The sequence below is a fragment of the Salvelinus fontinalis genome, chromosome 33, assembly GCF_029448725.1.
Source record: "Salvelinus fontinalis isolate EN_2023a chromosome 33, ASM2944872v1, whole genome shotgun sequence".
NCBI classification, from domain to species: Eukaryota; Metazoa; Chordata; class Actinopteri; order Salmoniformes; family Salmonidae; genus Salvelinus; species Salvelinus fontinalis.
Window position 1 is genome coordinate 33,042,107 of NC_074697.1, and position 17,718 is coordinate 33,059,824.

The window sequence follows — 17,718 nt, forward strand, 5'->3', positions numbered from 1 at the left end:
CTCCACTATGCCCCCTTGTGGATAAAGGTAGAAGTATAATCAATCAACAAGGTGGTACACACATTAACTGTGCTAAATAGGTTATTATGGAGCTACAATAAGATAAAACAGTGCACATCAATTGCTACACTACATGTCCAAAAGTATGTGGACACCTACTCTTTGATCTCATTCATGGGCATTAATATGGAGTTGGTCCCCGTTTGCTGCTATAACAGCCTCCACTCTTCTGGGAAGGCTTTCCTATACATGTTGGAACATTGCTGAGGGGACTTGCTTCCATTCAGCCACAAGAGCATTAGTGAGGTCGGGCACTGATGTCAAATCAAATCAAATTTTATTGGTTACATTCACATGGTTAGCAGATGTTAATACGAGTGTAGCGAAATGCTTGTGCTCCTAGTTCCGACAATGCAGTAATATCTAACAAGTAATCAAACAATTTCACAATAACTACCTTATACACAAAATTGTGTATGGGATGAATAAGAATATGTACATATAAATATATGGATGAGCGATGGCCGTGCGGCAAAGGCAAGATGCAGTAGATGGTATAGAGTACAGTATATACATATGAGATGAGTAATGTAGGATATGTAAACATTATTAAAGTGGTGTTATTTAAAGTGACTAGTGATACCATTATTAAGTCCATTTATTAAAGTGGCCAAAGATTTGAGTCTGTGTGTTGGCTGCAGCCTCTCTATGTTAGTGATGGCTGTTTAACAGTCTGATGGCCTTGAGATAGAAGCTGTTTTTCAGTCTCTTGGTCCCAGCTTCGATGCACATATACTGACCTCGCCGTATGGATGATAGCGGGGTAAACAGGCAGTGGCTTGGATGGTTGTTGTCCTTGATGATCCTTTTGGCCATCCTGAGACATCGGGTGCTGTAGGTGTCCTGGAGGGCAGGTAGTTTGCCCCCAGTGATGCGTTGTGCAGACCTCACTACCCTCTGGAGAGCATGCGGTTGAGGGTGGTGCAGTTGCCGTACCAGGCGGTGATACAACCCGACAGGATGCTCTCGATTGTGCATCTGTAAAAGTTTGTGAGTGTTTTAGGTGACAAGCCAAATTTCTTCAGCCTCCTGAGGTTGAAGACGCGCTGTTGCGCCTTCCTCACCACGCTGTCTGTGTGGGTGGACCATTTTAGTTTGTCCGTGATGTGTACGCTGAGGAACTTAAAACCTTCCACCTTCTCCACTACTGTCCCGTCGAAGCAGGTGGGGGGATGCCATCTGCTGTTTCCTGAAGTCTTCGATCATCTCCTTTGTTTTGTTGACATTGAGTGAGAGGTTATTTTCCTGAGACCACACTCCGAGGGCCCTCACCTCCTCCCTGTAGGCCGTCTCATCGTTGTTGGTAATCAAGCCTACCACTGTAGTGTCGTTTGCAAACATGATGATTGAGTTGGAAGCGTGCATGGCCACACAGTCATGGGTGAACAGGGAGTACAGGAGAGGGCTGAGCACGCACCCTTGTGGGGCCCCAGTGTTGAGGATCAGCGGGGTGGAGATGTTGTTTCCTACCTTCACCACCTGGGGGCAGCCCGTCAGAAAGTCCAGGACCCGGTTGCACAGGGGGGGGGGGGTCGAGACCCAGGGTACTATGGGGGAGTACTATGGGTACTGTGGTGATAAATGCTGAGCTGTAGTCAATGAATACCATTCTTACATAGGTATGACTCTTGTCCAGATGGGTTAGGGCAGTGTGCAGTGTGATGGCGATTGCATTGTCAGTGGACCTATTGGGGCGGTAAGCAAATTGGAGTGGGTCTAGTGTATCGGGTAGGGTGGAGGTGATATGATCCTTGACTAGTCTCTCAAAGCACTTCATGATGACAGAAGTGAGTGTAATGGAGCGATAGTCATTTAGTTCAGTTACCTTAGCTGTCTTGGGAACAGGAACAATGGTGGCCAATCAATGCATGTAGGGACAGCAGACTGGGATAGGGATTGATTGAATATGTCTGTAAACACACCAGCCAGCTGGTCTACGCATGCTCTGAGGACACGGCTAGGGATGCTGTCTGGACCGGCACCCCTGCGAGGGTTAACACTTTTAAATGTTTTATTCACGTTGGCCACGGAGAAGGAGAGACCACAGGCTTTGGTAGCGGGCCGTGTCAGTGGCACTGTATTGTCCTCAAAGCGAGCAAAGAAGTTGTTTAATTTGTCTGGGAGCAAGACGTCGATGTCCGCGACAGGGCTGATTTTCTTTTTGTAGACCATTATTGACTGAAGACCCTGCCACATACGTCTCGTGTTTGAGCCTTTGAATTGCGACTCTACTTTGTCTCTGTATGGACCTCGCTTGGGCGATTAGACCTGGCCCGCAGTCTGCGTTCCAATTCATCCCAAAGGTGTTCAATGGGGTTGAGGTCAGGGCTCTGTGAAGGCCAGTCAAGTTCTTCCACACCGATCTCGACAAACCATTTCTGTGTGGACCTCGCTTTGTGCACAGGGGCATTGCCATGCTGAAACAGGAAAGGGCCTTCCCCAAAATGTTGCCACAAAGTTGGAAGCACAGACATTGTATGCTGTAGCGTTAAGATTTCCCTTCACTGGAACTAAGGGGCCTAGTCCGAACCATGAAAAACAGCCCTAGACCATTATTCCTCATCCACCAAACTTTACAGTTGGCACTATGCATTCGGGCAGGTAGCGTTCTCCTGGTATCCGCCAAACCCAGATTCATCCGTCGGACTGCCAGATGGTGAAGCGTGATTCATCACTCCAGAGAATGCGTTTCCATTGCTCCAGAGTCCAATGGTGGCGAGCTTTACACTAGTCCAGCCGACGATTGGCATTGCACATGGTGATCTTAGGCTTGTGTGCGGCTGCTCGGCCATGGAAACCCATTTCATGAAGCTCTTGATGAACAGATATCGTCAGAAACAAAAACAAATATTTTGTCCATTATAGTCATTAGACCTTTTACTGTTGCTTAAAGGGGCAATCTGCGATTTGTACATCCATTTTAGGACGTTTTAATTAATGATATAGGCTAAGTATTCATACCCATGAACTTATTCCACATTTTGATGTGTTACAGGCTGAATGCAAAATGGATTAAATATATTTTTTTCTCTCACCCATCTACCCACAATACCCCCATAATGACAAAGTGAAAACATGTTATTAGCAATTTTTGCAAATTTATTGAAAATTAAATACAGAAATATCTAATTGAAACAGTATGCCTTTAGTTTTTAACCTTCAGGCTCTGATCAGGCCCTACACCCAAACAAGGGCACTGCGTTCATCCACCTCTGGCCTGCTCGCCTCCCTACCTCTGAGGAAGTACAGTTCCCGCTCAGCCCAGTCAAAACTGTTCGCTGCTCTGGCACCCCAATGGTGGAACAAACTCCCTCACGACGCCAGGTCAGCGGAGTCAATCACCACCTTCCGGAGACACCTGAAACCCCACCTCTTTAAGGAATACCTAGGATAGGATAAAGTAATCCTTCTAACCCCCCCCCCCCCCCTAAAAGATTTAGATGCACTATTGTAAAGTGGTTGTTCCACTGGATATCATAAGGTGAATGCACCAATTTGTAAGTCGCTCTGGATAAGAGCGTCTGCTAAATGACTTAAATGTAAAATGTAATGTATGCACACCACTAAGTTAATACTTTGTAGAATTACCTTTGGCAGCGATTACAGCTGTGAGTTTTTCTGGGTAAGTCCCTAAGAGCTTTCCACACCTGGATTGTGCAACATTTGCCCATTATTCTTTTCAAAATTCTTCAAGCTCTGTCAAATTTTTCAAGCATATTTAAGTCAAAACTGTAACTCGGCAACTCAGGAACGTTCACTGTCTTCTTGGTAAGCAACTCCAGCATAGATTTGGCATAGTGTTTTAGGTTATTGTCCTGCTGAAAGGTGAATTCATCTCCCAGTGTCTGGTGGAAAGCAGATGGAACCAGGTTTTCCTTGAGGATTTTGCCTGTGCTTAGCTCCATTCTGTTTCTTTTTAGTCCTGAAAAACTCTGCAGTCCTAAACGATTACAAGCATACCCATAACATGATGCAGCCAACACTATGCTTGAAAATATGGAGAGTGGTACTCATGTGTTGTATTGGATTTGCCCCAAACATTACACTTTGTATTCAGGATAAAAAGTGAATTGCTTTACCACATTTTTGGCAGTATTAATGCTTTGTTGCAAACAGGATGCATGTTTCTGTACAGGCTTCTCTCTTTTCCTAATTAGGTTAGTATTGTGGAGTAACTACAACTACAACTACAATGTTGTTGAACAATCCTCTATTTTCTCCTATCACAGCCATTAAACTCTGTAACTGTTTTAAAGTGGACATTAGCTTCATGGTGAAATCCCTGAGCGGTTTCCTTCCTCTCCGGCAACTGAGTTAGGAAGGATGCCTGTATCTTTGTAGTGACTGGGCGTATTGATACACAATCCAAAGTGTAATTAATCATTTCACAACACTCAAAGGGATATTCAATGTCTGCTTTTTAAATTTTTTACCCATCTACCAATACGTCCCCTTCTTTGCAAGGCATTGGAAAACCTCCCTGGTCTTTGTGGTTGAATCTGTTTCATAAGTTCTTTAAAGGGTAAAAGCTAACTTACCACATTTTTTAAAAATTGATATATATCATTTTGAATTAAACTCTTTATTTACAGATTTTTTCAACAACAAAAAAGATTGAAACAAGGTTTAACTAAACATGCTGTAGAGGTGAATGACACTGGTAGCCACTGCATTGCATTGGTCATTGATTGGCAGCGCACAGTTCTATATCCCCTGGGTCCTCTCAGTCACACACCCAGAGAGACCCAGAGAGACCGACAGCATGAGGCTCGGGCTGATACTCCTGCTAGCTGGGCTTGCTACTGTGTTTTCTGCAGAGTATACCATAAAAATATATATATAATCTAGGTTGATTTGAAAATGTAGTGGTGACATTTTGGTTGAAGTTTGATTGAGTTGGAGCAGAGACACTATATTGGAGTTGGTGGAAGTATTCCAAAAATGTTTGCTGTTCCATGGTCATTTATAAGTTACCTCTCTGTGCTGTCCTTGCGTGTCAGAGTCATGCATAGACCGCTGTGAGAATGCCTTCGACTCCAAGAAGAATTGCCAGTGTGACACCATGTGTCGGTACTACAAGAGCTGCTGCTCAGACTACGAGACCGCATGTCATATGAAAAGTAAGAAGAGAGTGTGTGTGTGTGTGTGTGTGTGTGTGTGTGTGTGTGTGTGTGTGTGTGTGTGTGTGTGTGTGTGTGTGTGTGTGTGTGTGTGTGTGTGTGTGTGTGCGTGCGTGTGTTTGTATATTGATTGTTACAAAAGTTATAGATTTCACTTTTAACAACCTCTAAGGGTCATATTGAATAATGCACCACTGATTAACATGGTAATGAGTTGCATATGTTCAATATTCACATAGTATGCAGGTAGCCTAGTAGTTAGAGCGTTAGGCCAATAACTGAAAGGTTGCTGGATCGAATCCCCGAGCTGACAAGGTAAAAATCTGTCATTCTGCCCCTGAACAAGGCAGTTAACCCACTGTTCCCCGGTAGGCCGTCATTGCAAATAAGAATTTGCCTAGTTAAATGAAAAAGAATATTGGGCTTGTAATTCATTGGGTATTTCATCTAATATGACCTCTGTTTCCTTCAGCACGTGGGGACCCCTTTGAATTTGCAGAGGGTGATGATGGTCTATTTGCCCCTACAACGCCCACCTTTCCGACCAAACCTGAAGACGAGGAATCCAGCTACTCATGGGGCCAACGTCGGCAACCCACATGCTTCAGAACTCCCAATACCACCCCTACTCCTACCACAATTGCCTCAAAGACAAACCCAGTCACAGAGCCAGCTACAGGCGCAGCTCGAGGCCCACAGGGAGGCCAGATCCCACTCGCGGAGGCAACTAAAACCACCAAGGCACCATCAGCCTCACATGCAGGTAGAGGCCCACAGGGAGGCCAGATCCCACTCTCGGAGGCAGCTAAAACCACCAAGGCACCATCAACCTCACATGCGGGTAGAGGCCCACAGAGAGGTCAGGTCCCAGTGGAAGTCCCACTCCCGGAGACAGCTAAAGCCACAGAGGGACCATCAGTCCCACATGCACCCTCAATCCAACAGAAAATATCAGTCTCCGAGAGAGCCACGGTAAGAGTAACAGAGCCAGTTACAACAGAAGCTCCAGGCACAACAGCAGAAGTGGAGACAACCACAGAGGAAATGGTGACGACCACTAAGGCTCCAGTAGGAGATCCAGATGCTGAGCCATGCAGCGGCAGGCCCTGGGACTCCGTCATGCAGCTCAAGAACGGCTCTGTCTACGCCTTCAGAGGTAAGAGTCTTCATGGGTCTTACCCCGTCACCTTTATAGGTGTGAAGGGAGTCATTGGGTGGGAGAAAAACACCAGGAGAGGTTCTGTTTATCTGTATCTCTATATACAGTGGGGAGAACAAGTATTTGACACACTGCCGATTTTGCAGGTTTTCCTACTTACAAAGCATGTAGAGGTCTGTAATTTTTATCCTAGGTACACTTCAACTGTGAGAGACGGAATCTAAAACAAAAATCCAGAAAATCACATTGTATGATTTTTAAGTAAATAATTTGCATTTTATTGCATGACATAAGTATTTGATCACCTACCAACCAGTAAGAATTCCGGCTCTCACAGACCTGTTAGTTTTTCTTTAAGCGCTCCTGTTCTCCACTCATTACCTGTATTAACTGCACCTGTTTGAACTCGTTACCTGTATAAAAGATAACTGTCCACACACTCAATCAAACAGACTCCAACCTCTCCACAATGGCCAAGACCAGAGAGCTGTGTAAGGACATCAGGGATAAAATTGTAGACCTGCACAAGGTTGGAATGGGCTACAGGACAATAGGCAAGCAGCTTGGTGAGAAGGCAACAACTGTTGGCGCAATTATTAGACAGACACCATAATATACATACATCATATACATGGCAGGTATTCAACCAGGCATGCAGTAGCACCTTCATAATCCATTTGATGTCATCAGCTTCATCACTTGTTTTGTTTCACTCATTGTACATCCCAAATGGCACCCTATTTCCTTTATAGTGCACTACTTTTGATCAGGGCCAGAATTAAAGTAATAAGGTGCCATTCGTAGCACAACGTCAGTGTTCCAGTGAATAATATATATCACAGACATGTGATGGTTTGGAAAGGGTTGGTGCTGCCAGTGCCAAGCCCTTTTAATGGTTCAAGCTGGCTCAACAGAGCAATGTTCGCCTAGTATTTGTATTTGTATTTATTATGGATCCCCATTATTTTCTGCCAAGGTAGTAGCTACTCTTCCTGGGGTCAGGCAACAATCAGGCAGTTATACAATTTTAAAAACATTACATTACAAAACATTACAATATAACATATTTCACAACACACTAAGTATGTGCCCTCAGGCCCCTACTCCACTACTACATATCTACAAAACAAAATCCATGTGTACGTGTGTGTATACTGTGTATGTTATCATGTGTGTGTATGCATGTCTGCGCCTATGTTTGTGTTGCTTCACAGTCCTCGCTGTTCCATAAGGTGTATTTTTATCTGTTTTTTTTTTTTAATCTGATTGTACTGCTTGCATCAGTTACCTGATGTGGAATAGAGTTCCACGTATTCAAGGCTCTATGTAATACTGTGCGCCTCCCATAGTCTGTTCTGGACTTGGGGACTGTTTAGAGACCTCTGATGGCATGTCTTGTGAGGTATGCATGGGTGTCTGAGCTGTGTGCTAGTCGTTTAAACAGACAGCTCGGTGCTTTCAACATGTCAATACCTCTCACAAATACAAGTAGTGATGAAGTCAACCTCTCCTTCACTTTGAGTCAGGAGAGATTGACATACATATTATCAATGTTTGCTCTCTGTGTACATCCAAGGGCCAGACGTGCTGCCCTGTTCTGATCCAATTGCAATTTTCCTAAGTCCCTCTTTGGGGCACCTGACCACACGACTGAACAGTATTCAGGTGAGACAAAACTAGGGCCTGTAGGACCTGCCTTGTTGATAGTGCTGTTAAGAAGGTAGAGCAGCGCTTTATTATGGACAGACTTCTCCCCATCTTAGCTACTGTTTTATCAATATGTTTTGACCATGACAGTTTACAATCCAGGGTTACTCCAAGCAGCTTAGTCACCTCAACTTGCTCAATTTCCACATTATTTATTACTTTATTTATTACAAGATTTAGTTGAGGTTTAGGGTTTAGTGAATGATTTGTCCCAAATACAATGCTTTTGAAATATTTAGGACTAACTTATTCCTTGCCACCCATTCTCAAACTAACTGCAGCTCTTTGTTAAGTGTTGCAGTGGTTTCACTCGCTGTAGTAGCTGAAGTGTATAGTGTTGAGTCATCCGCATACATCGACACACTGGATTTTCTCAAAGCATGTCGTTAGTAAAGATTGAAAAAAGTTAGGGGCCTAGACAGCTGCCCTGTGGAGTTCCTGATTTTACCTTTACTAAGGGTTGGTAACAGGCTGATTGTTCGGCTATTTGAGCCAGTAAAGGGGGCTTTACTATTCTTAGGTAGTATAATTACTTTTGCTTCCCTGAGCTGGGCTTGAGACGCAGCCTTATAATTGTGTGAAAGGATCCAGGAACCCAAATCATTTGGGTGGATCCCATCCTCCTTTTGTTTCCAAAAGGTATCGAAATTGTCAACAAAAGTTACACCCATTGGCTTGCAATAATCACGTAGCCAGTTGTGAAGATAAAGAATCCTGCTAAAGCGTTCAATGCCACGATTCAGAGAGGCCACAGGGACAGATATGTGTCTAGCAGAGAGTCAATCAGCGCATTCAGAGCTGCCCTTCATAATGTCATTATCACCCCCATTACCTACGACAGAATCGATTTCCATGTCCTGACGTAGTACATTAGGGAGCAGCTTAGTAATGTAATTTACTCGAGCTCCGGGATAGGACATTGTTTTTGCACCAGGAACAGTTCTTACCATGGAGCTGCCCAAATCATGGCTGACGAGAAGGACGAGGAAATATGCCCACTCCCACGCTTCACAGGCATACAGGCCTCCGACAGATGAAGTCCCGCTTGATCCAGAGCAGGGACGGAAGGTTGCCGAAAGTCGACTTCGAAATCGTAGGGGAAGGAGTAGGAGTGGGAACAGCGGCCGCAGACGCAGGTACCCCCAGCGACAAAGGTGCAGGAAGATCAGCCTCCAGGGCGGCGAAACTATGAGTTGTTTGTATCTGCTCCGGGCCTCTCGTAGGGAGTGTAGATTGCATTGCGGGAGGCCGCTGTCTTCGGCTTCCACAGCTCATGACATGTGACCATCGTTGATTGCCATGCTCCTCTTGCTGTGCTCCTTCGACTCCGGCCAGTCGGATAACAACAAATGACAAGACAGAGATGCATCCAACATGGGCGAACGCCGTGCAGCACCGGCGTAGAAATGGTAAATATTCCACTCTACAGTTCCCCCAGTATCTTACGTAGGCTGGCTACCTGAGTGATCAAGGAAGCCACATCAAGCCTATAATCCTCGGCAAGCAAACAATTGTCGCATTGGAACTCTGAGTGATCCAGTTTGTCCTGAAACAAAGGGTAGTAGATACAGCTCCTACAGAGCTGAAACCATTAATTTACTTCTCCAGGCAAAGAGGGCTCCATTGCAAAACTCATCTGGGACAAACTTTGTGAGCTTGATGGCTAACGTTAGCAGCTTAGCCTAGTGATGACAGACAAGCCAAAGTGAACAAAGTGCACAGATCGGAGCGTGCATTTTTTGTTTTAATTTGCATAGTTGTTTCACACATGGCAGTTACAGTGTCGATTACTATTTGGTAAGGCGATTTCAACATTATCCTATTGTTGTATGATATACATACATACAGTACATATTGTACAGAACCATCATGTACATATTGTAATTCATAAAATGGTATATTCAATATTGTAAAGTTAGTTAATGTCAGACTCAACTGTTAACTTCAGTACATTAAGCTAGTTTCCAAATTCTCATTCATTAGTATTCAAACTACATACTCAATTGTGAGAGGAGACAGAGCAGCACAGTCATTAGCATCTGAAGTTAGGAATGCATAATCATCACATTCTCATATAGGTTAGCTCCATCGTCCACACTGGCCACCACTCCGTCATTGGCGATGACTTCACTCAGACTAACAGCGTCGGTTACAACTCCAGCTGGCCCGACTGTTAGATATCCACTGTCAGTCTCAATCTGCATCCCAGGGTCATCGTTCTCTCCCCTCACCGCTGACCTTTCACCCATGACTTCTAACCCAGCGACCTCTGGCACGCTTTTCAAAATGGAGGACAGGGGCCTCGTAGGCGTAATGGTGGCATTGGCGCCCTCTGGTGGGAGGTGAGTATTAGTGCCATCGTCAGTGTTTCCCATGACAGCAGGCGAGCTGTGGTGAGCGTGCTGTTTCCTCCTACTGGGTTTCCTCATAGATACGTCTTCCCCTACAGGCCCCTCCACCCCCAAGGGTGGGGGAGCCCCCTGCTCCCACAAACTGGCCCTGGCCCCCAGCTTCCTCCTGGGTGGCTTGGTGATCCCCTCCACCCCCGGGCTCTTCCCCTTGGGCTTAGTTCCCACCTCCTGGTCTTTATGTCTCTGGAGGCTGCCTAGCCTGCGTAGCATGGCCTGTACCGGGCCCTCCGAGCTGGGGAGTTCTAGTTTAGACAAGGGCCTCCCCACCCCCGCCTTACCCACTGTCACGTACACTGTGGTCACCTTGTCCAACCCTTTATCTATCTCTGCCTTCTGGCCATCGGATGTGGACCCTGATGCTTGCCCACCCTTTCTGTTAACAGCGGCATTGGATATGGTGCGTCTTCTTCCTACCACTGCTCCAGGCACCTGCAGGGTAGACATGGCTTGTGACGGGGTGGCCGTGTACCTGTCCACATCAGGGTCCCCTGCTTCACCACTGGATCCTGGTTCTTCCAATGGTCCAGTCCCACCTCCACATCCATCCACACCCCCCTCACCTGTCTCCGTCTCTTCCCCCTCTGAGGCCTTCCCTCCCTGGGCCTGGAGGGCTGACAGCATCAGGACCCCCCAGGGGGACTTAGGTTTGGTGCGGGGGGCCCCGGGAGTCAGGTCCTGGGCAGAGCCTCGGCGCTCCTTGGGGCTGAACCTGGGATGAGGTGAGATTGAACTTTATTAATCCCCAAGAGGAAATTAATTTGACAAACTCTCAACATTAAAAACAATCACAAGACAATTGCGATAACTATAACTTTGCAGAGACAAGTTAAAAAGAGAATTGAAGTGCTGCGTAGTGGTGTGTGGTGTGTGTAGCGTCCAATGTCCTCATCATGATGACGGCGGCCTGGTGTTACCTGGTGCCTTCGGCGAAGGAGACGGAGGGGCGTTTGGACTTGGCGTTGCTGGAGGTGCGGGGGATGCCAAAGGGGAGGGACATGTCTTCTGCACTAACACTGAAGGCAGAGGGGTCGGGGAACATGTTACACTTAGAACTCATCTCATGTTGGAACTCCTGGAACTCACCGCCCGCCACTGCGGGGATGTCTGAGGGAGGAAGAGTGGGGTAAAGGGAGGGACAGGGAGAGAGAGAAAATAGGGAGTCAACAAAGCACAAAGGGTTGAACACACATAGACACACACACCCACACACACTGATTACCTTCTCTGGGGGGGACACAGTAGAGAGCCTCTCCGGTCTCCTCATCACTGTCGAAGGAGGAACCGTCTGTCACCCAGCCTGAGGAGGGAGGCTCTATGAAACTGTGGTTGAATGTCAGCTCAGGGTCGTGGTGGGACACTGGAGAAAGAAGTGCTTATTATTATTATTGTCTTAATATTGTAATAAGTATAGCATGCACACCTCTCATGTTTCCAAGTGCATGGAGAAAAACCTTGAGAGCATCCAACAAGTACTGGAGTTTCTTCCTTACATACAGTACCAGTCAAAGGTTTGGACACACCTACTCATTTATTTTTTTACTATTTTCTAAATTGTAGAATAATAGTGAAGACATTCAACTATGAAATAACACATATGGAATCATGTATTAACCAAAAAAAGTGTTAAACAACTATATTTTGATTCTTCAAAGTAGTGTGAGTGTTCAGTGACCAGCCGGAGGAAGACGACACGACAGAACCCTCCACACGAGACAGGTACGCAGTGTAAAGCCAATTAGTATACACCTGGGCCCACTAATTGCTTTGTGTCTTCCTCTATATAGGTGTGCCAGGAGAGGAGCTGGAGGAGGATTGGGAGGAGAGACCTGTGGGGATGTCAGATTGTCCTCAGAGAAAGCTTTGTTTACTGGGGCACCTTGTCTCTCTGTTAACCAAGGCGGCTTTAGGTAGAGAGAAGCGTTCCTCTGGTAACTATTATGTGTAGAAGATCTAAAAACAGGAGTAGCCGTTTGTTGTTTTGCATCCCCTTTTGGCCACGGCCTTTTGGTCAACTGTTCATGTTTATGTTTATTTGTTTTGTTACGCTGGTGACAGCGTTGGACGTTACCCTGTACTGGAATTATTTTGTTGGGCGAAAGAACCTGTTTAGTAAACAATCACAAGAAAATGAATCACAACCACTGCCTCTGTTCTGTTCATGTTTTACCTCCCGCCTGTGTTAGGGTGTTTTGGACAAGCTGATCCATTCACAGTAGCCACCCTTTGCCTTGATGACAGCTTTGCACACTCTTGGCATTCTCTCAACCAGCTTCACCTGGAATGCTTTTACAACAGTCTTGAAGGCATTCCCACATTTGCTGAGCACTTGTTGGCTGCTTTTCCTTCAATGTGCAGTCCAACTCGTCCCAAACCATTGGGTTGAGGTCAGGTGACTGTGGAGGCCAGGTCATCTGATGCAGCCCCACACCACTCTCCTTCTTGGTCAAATAGCCCTTACACAGCCTGGAGGTGTGTTGGGTCATTGTCCTGTTGAAAAACAAATGATAGCACCACTAAGCACAAACCAGATGGGATGGCGTATCGCTGCAGAATGCTCTTGTAGCCGTGCTGGTTTAGTTTGCCTTGAATTCTAAATAAATCACAGACAGTGTCACCAGCAAAGCACCATCACACCTCCTCCTCCATGCTTCATGGTGGGAACAACACATGCGGAGATCATCCGTTCAACTACTCTGCGTCTCACAAAGACACAGCGGTTGGAACCAAAAATCTCAAATTTGGACTCATCAGACCAAAGGACAGATTTCCACCGGTCGAATGTCCATTGCTGTTGTATCTTGGCCCAAGCAAGTCTCTTCTTATTGGTGTCCTTTAGTTTCTTTGCAATAATTCGATCATGAAGGCCTGATTCATGCATTCTCCTCTGAACAGCTGATGTTGAGATGTGTCTGTTACTTGAACTCTGTGAAGCATTTATTTGGACTGCAATTTCTGAGGCTGGTAACTCTAATGAACTTATCCTCTGCAGCAGAGGTAACTCTGGTTCTTCCTTCCCTGTGGCGGTCCTCATGAGAGCCAGTTTAATCATAGTGCTTGATGGTTTTTGCGACCGCTCTTGAATACATTTTCTGGATTGACTGACCTTCATGTCTTAAGGTAATGACGGAATGTCATTTCTCTTTGCTTATTGGAGCTGTTCTTGCCATAATATGGACTTGATCTTTTACCAAATAGGGCTGTCTTCTGTATACCACCCCTACCTTGTCACAACACAACTGATTGGCTCAAACGCATTAAGAAGGAAAGAAATTCCACAAAATAACTTTTAACAAGGCACACCTGTTAATTGAAATGCATTCCAGGTGATTACCTCATGAACCTGGTTGAGAGAATGCCAAGAGTGTGCAAAGCTGTCATCAAGGCAAAGGGTGGCTACTTTTAAGAATTTCAAATATAAAATGTATTTGGATAACACTGTTTTGGTTAGTACATGATTCCATATGTTATTTCATAGTTTTGATGTCTTTGATGTCTACAATGTAGAAAATAGTACAAATGAAGAAAAACCCTTGAATGAGTAGGTGTATCCAAACTTTGAATGGTATAGTACATACAGACATATATGATCTCTAGTGTGATATTGGACTGACCTGTGACTCTGGGTAGCCCAGAGGACCAGACAGAGATACAGGGTACAGCAGAGCTCACGTTGGCCAGGACGTTATACACATGATGCTTCATACGGACAGAGGTACCACCGTCACCCACTGCTACCCTGTAGGACCAGAGCAAGGTCAGAGGAACAAACACACCTGCCTTTGCCATCAGAATCATACACACACACACACACCTGTCTTTGCCGTCAGTAGGTCCTCCACAGCAGCAGCAGCAGCAGACCAGACCCAGCAGCACCAAGATCAGAGGGACCAGGAGACCAGCGATCAGAGCCCTGTGACCATCTGACACCACACACACACACCCACACATAAACAAATGTGATTCAACCTCACATATTCCTTCTTGAGGGGAAAAAATATTTGAATCCATAGACCCATCTACTTTTACTTATCAGTAACTACACATTAATAACCAACTAGAGCTGTATCCAATAGGAGGAGTGCATACTGTATGGACACGCCCCCATTTCTGGGTGACAGGCGGTGCCCTCTCCACAGTCACAGACAGAGGAACAGTTAAAGCCATACAGCTGGTCTGGACAGGTGATGTTACAACTGGGGACACAACAGAGAGAAACCTGTTAGTGACAGCCAGATACACAATCACCTACGTAACATTGAGATACACAAACAGCAAGATGTCTAAATCAGACATTATTGGATTGGAGAAACCTATTTATTTGAACCATTGTTCACATCAGTGATTACTTCAAGGAAGGGAGAAAGGAAAGATGCATTTTAAGAGTATTCGAACAGAGCCTCTGTCTGCTTTCTCCATACTCTCACCTCTGTCCCTGGAACCCGGGCCCACAGACACAACTTCCTGTCACGTGATCACAGTGGCCATGGAAACAGGGGCTGCACAGGAAGCGACAGGCGTCCCCGAATGTTCTGTTAAAGCATGGCTTGTCACATCTGCAGACAAACAGAGTGGCCCAGGTAACAGACAGACGACAAAACGGTCAGCAATTGAAGAAAACGCTGAACCTCTTTGGTATCATTGACACTGTCATGTCTGGGAATTACTGTAAAAGGTCTCAGATACATTTCACTGGTAGATAGTCATCAAACACACACACACCTGGGTCCGGTCCATCCTGGATCACATTGTGAACACGCCCCCGTCCTGGGGTCGCATGGTTCACCGTTCCTGCAGCGTGGGCACGCCTCATGGCAGTGGTTTCCATGGTAACCCCGCTTGCACGGCCGGTCACAGCGCGTGCCGTTCCACCCAGGCTCACAGGCCGTACAGACACCGTCAACCACAGAGCACGACTGCCCTCGTTTACAGTGGCCACAGCTACACAGGAGAGAAGGAGAGAGAGACATCCATGGACCAGTCCAACTGAATACATACTGTAGCCATTTCAGGATAGACACAGGTAGAAACCTACATAAAGTGCTCAGAAGTCACCCGAACCATCAATCATCCATTTTGATCAACAGCACAATGACAAGGCAGTACCAGCCCAATCATGTAATCCACTGCAATATCCAGATACACTCGCTTACCTCAGTTTACACCCGCTGCCATACTCCCCAGGTCCACACGGTTCATTACAGACGGCTCCCTTGTACCCAGGCTGACATGTACACTCCCCGCTGACGGCATTACACTCGCTGTGCTTCAGGTCACAGTTACAGCGGCGATCACACGTCTGACCCCACCACCCGCTCTGGCACTCGCACACCCCCGTGTTCTGTTGGCACGACGATATGTAGCAGCTACATCGAAGACTGCACTTCTGACCCCAGTACCCTGGGGCACACTGACACCTGCCAACCAAAGTTTTTTAAGAAAACATATATTTCTATTGTGTTTTAGCGATTGTGTTGAAAAACATGGTGTGTGACACCGCCCTTTACATTTGTAAATTGCAGGCTAAATTGCATCAAGAAATTAATCTCTAAGCTAACTAATGCCTCCCACTGTAAATAAACTCAACTCTCTCACCTGCCGGTCAGTGAGTCGCAGGTGGAGGTGCCTGGGTAGCACTGGCACTGCTTGGTACAGGTGGGCGTCCACCAGCCCTCATCGCAAGTGCAGTTGCCGTGCACAGGGTGACAGTGCCCGTGGCGACCACATCTGCAGGCGTTCTGGCAGAGTGGCCCCCAGCGGTTGGGGATGCATGTGCACTCGCCCGTGACTGGGTTACAGCGCCCGTGAGGGTGGCACTTGCACAGCTCGCGGCAGTCCGGTGCCCAGAACTCTGGAGGGCAACCTGTAGAGGGAGACAGGCTGTAATATTTCAGTAGTTTGCACTTAATTACAATGTTCTTGCCCTTTTATTCCTGCAATTTAAAGTGCTACCAAAGTTACTATATTAACTCTTGTTGTGTTAAAAAAAAAAAAATTGTGACATAGCCTATGTAACTTAAACGTCAGAGTTGGTTTGACTTACGTGTCTTACAGTGGGCTCCATAGTAGCCAGGGCGACAGCGACAGACGCCCGGGTATACACACACCTCATCCTGCTGGCAGGCCCGCTCGCCATCACACACAGCTGGAGTCATAAACAACAGACACAGTGCTGAATTATACAATTCTACCTAAACAAGACGAAAAGCCTGTTCTTGTGTGCCCTGGATGGTTTTACACAATTGACTGTCTACTGGTACTCACGTATAGTACACTCCTCTCCCTGTTGTCTCCATCCAGTACAACAGACAAGAGTGGAGGGATCCCTGTTTGAGAAGGGTCAACAAAATACATACCATAAAGCATAGTAGGAAGTTTCCTTATGGGTCACATTTCTTTTGACTGTTTTTTCATGAAATAATGGAAGATTACAATTATTAAGTTTCTGAGAATGTTTCATAAAACAAGGTTATACTGCTTGATAGAAAAGGCAAAAAATGAAAGAAAGAGAGAAAAATAAGGTGTGAGAGTGGAATGTAGTCATCACCTGAGGTCCTGGCAAACGTTTCTCCCTGAGGGAGCCAGTCTCTGAGGGGAGGAGAGGGAACAGCAGAGCAGTAGTCCTAGACCCGTCAGAAACAGGCCCATGTCCACCCCACAACCAGGTCCGTACCAGCCCACAAAAGGTCTCAGACCGTCCAACTCACGCCTGTCCCTGTCCCAACACCAGAATCCTATCCCGGAAAAATCACTTTCTCCTTTTCTCCTCTTTCTCTCACTATTCTCTTCCCAAGTCCAGAAGAGGACAATGGAAATTGAAAGCACTCTCCTCTCTCTTTCTTGATTCTTTCTCTCTCTCTCTCTCCCAAGTCACTCTCTCTCTTTACCTTTCTTTTCCCCCAGCCCAGCTCTGTGGTCTTGGAAGTCAGTCTTTCTATTCCTTTTTCTCTCCCTCTATCCGTCTTTCTGCCCAGCCTAGCTCTCGTCAATCATTAGTCTTGTAGTCGTAGGCCCAGTAATGCCTGACTGAGCGGTCCAAATCCGTCCGTTTCCTCTCCCTCTTTCCTGGGGAAGTTAGAGCCACTTCCTCCCATTCAATCTGCCTCAGTAAGGCTTTTTTAAGACAGCACCACATACTGATAGATTCTGGGAAGAGGTGAGCAGTGTGTTTTGCAAGTTTATTTGTGTACTGTACTTCTGTCTTGCACACAATAACTTCCTATAGCTCACAAACATACACATGCACACACATAAAACTTGTAAA

At 46.1% G+C, this 17,718-nt stretch overlaps 1 protein-coding gene across 1 annotated transcript; it reads right to left on the bottom strand.

The window, feature by feature from the left end:
* Nucleotides 1-9,752: 9,752 nt before the first annotated feature.
* LOC129832077 (scavenger receptor class F member 1-like) lies at nucleotides 9,753-17,706 on the bottom strand. Its single transcript, XM_055895824.1, has 13 exons — nucleotides 17,002-17,706; nucleotides 16,719-16,780; nucleotides 16,498-16,599; nucleotides 16,050-16,317; nucleotides 15,608-15,871; nucleotides 15,177-15,395; nucleotides 14,882-15,010; nucleotides 14,544-14,650; nucleotides 14,269-14,377; nucleotides 14,069-14,193; nucleotides 11,677-11,814; nucleotides 11,372-11,561; nucleotides 9,753-11,166 (listed from the first exon to the last, which is right to left on the bottom strand). The coding sequence occupies exons 1-13, from the start codon at nucleotides 17,100-17,102 to the stop codon at nucleotides 10,092-10,094; spliced, it is 2,889 nt and encodes a 962-aa protein (XP_055751799.1). The 5' UTR covers nucleotides 17,103-17,706; the 3' UTR covers nucleotides 9,753-10,091.
* Nucleotides 17,707-17,718: the final 12 nt, after the last annotated feature.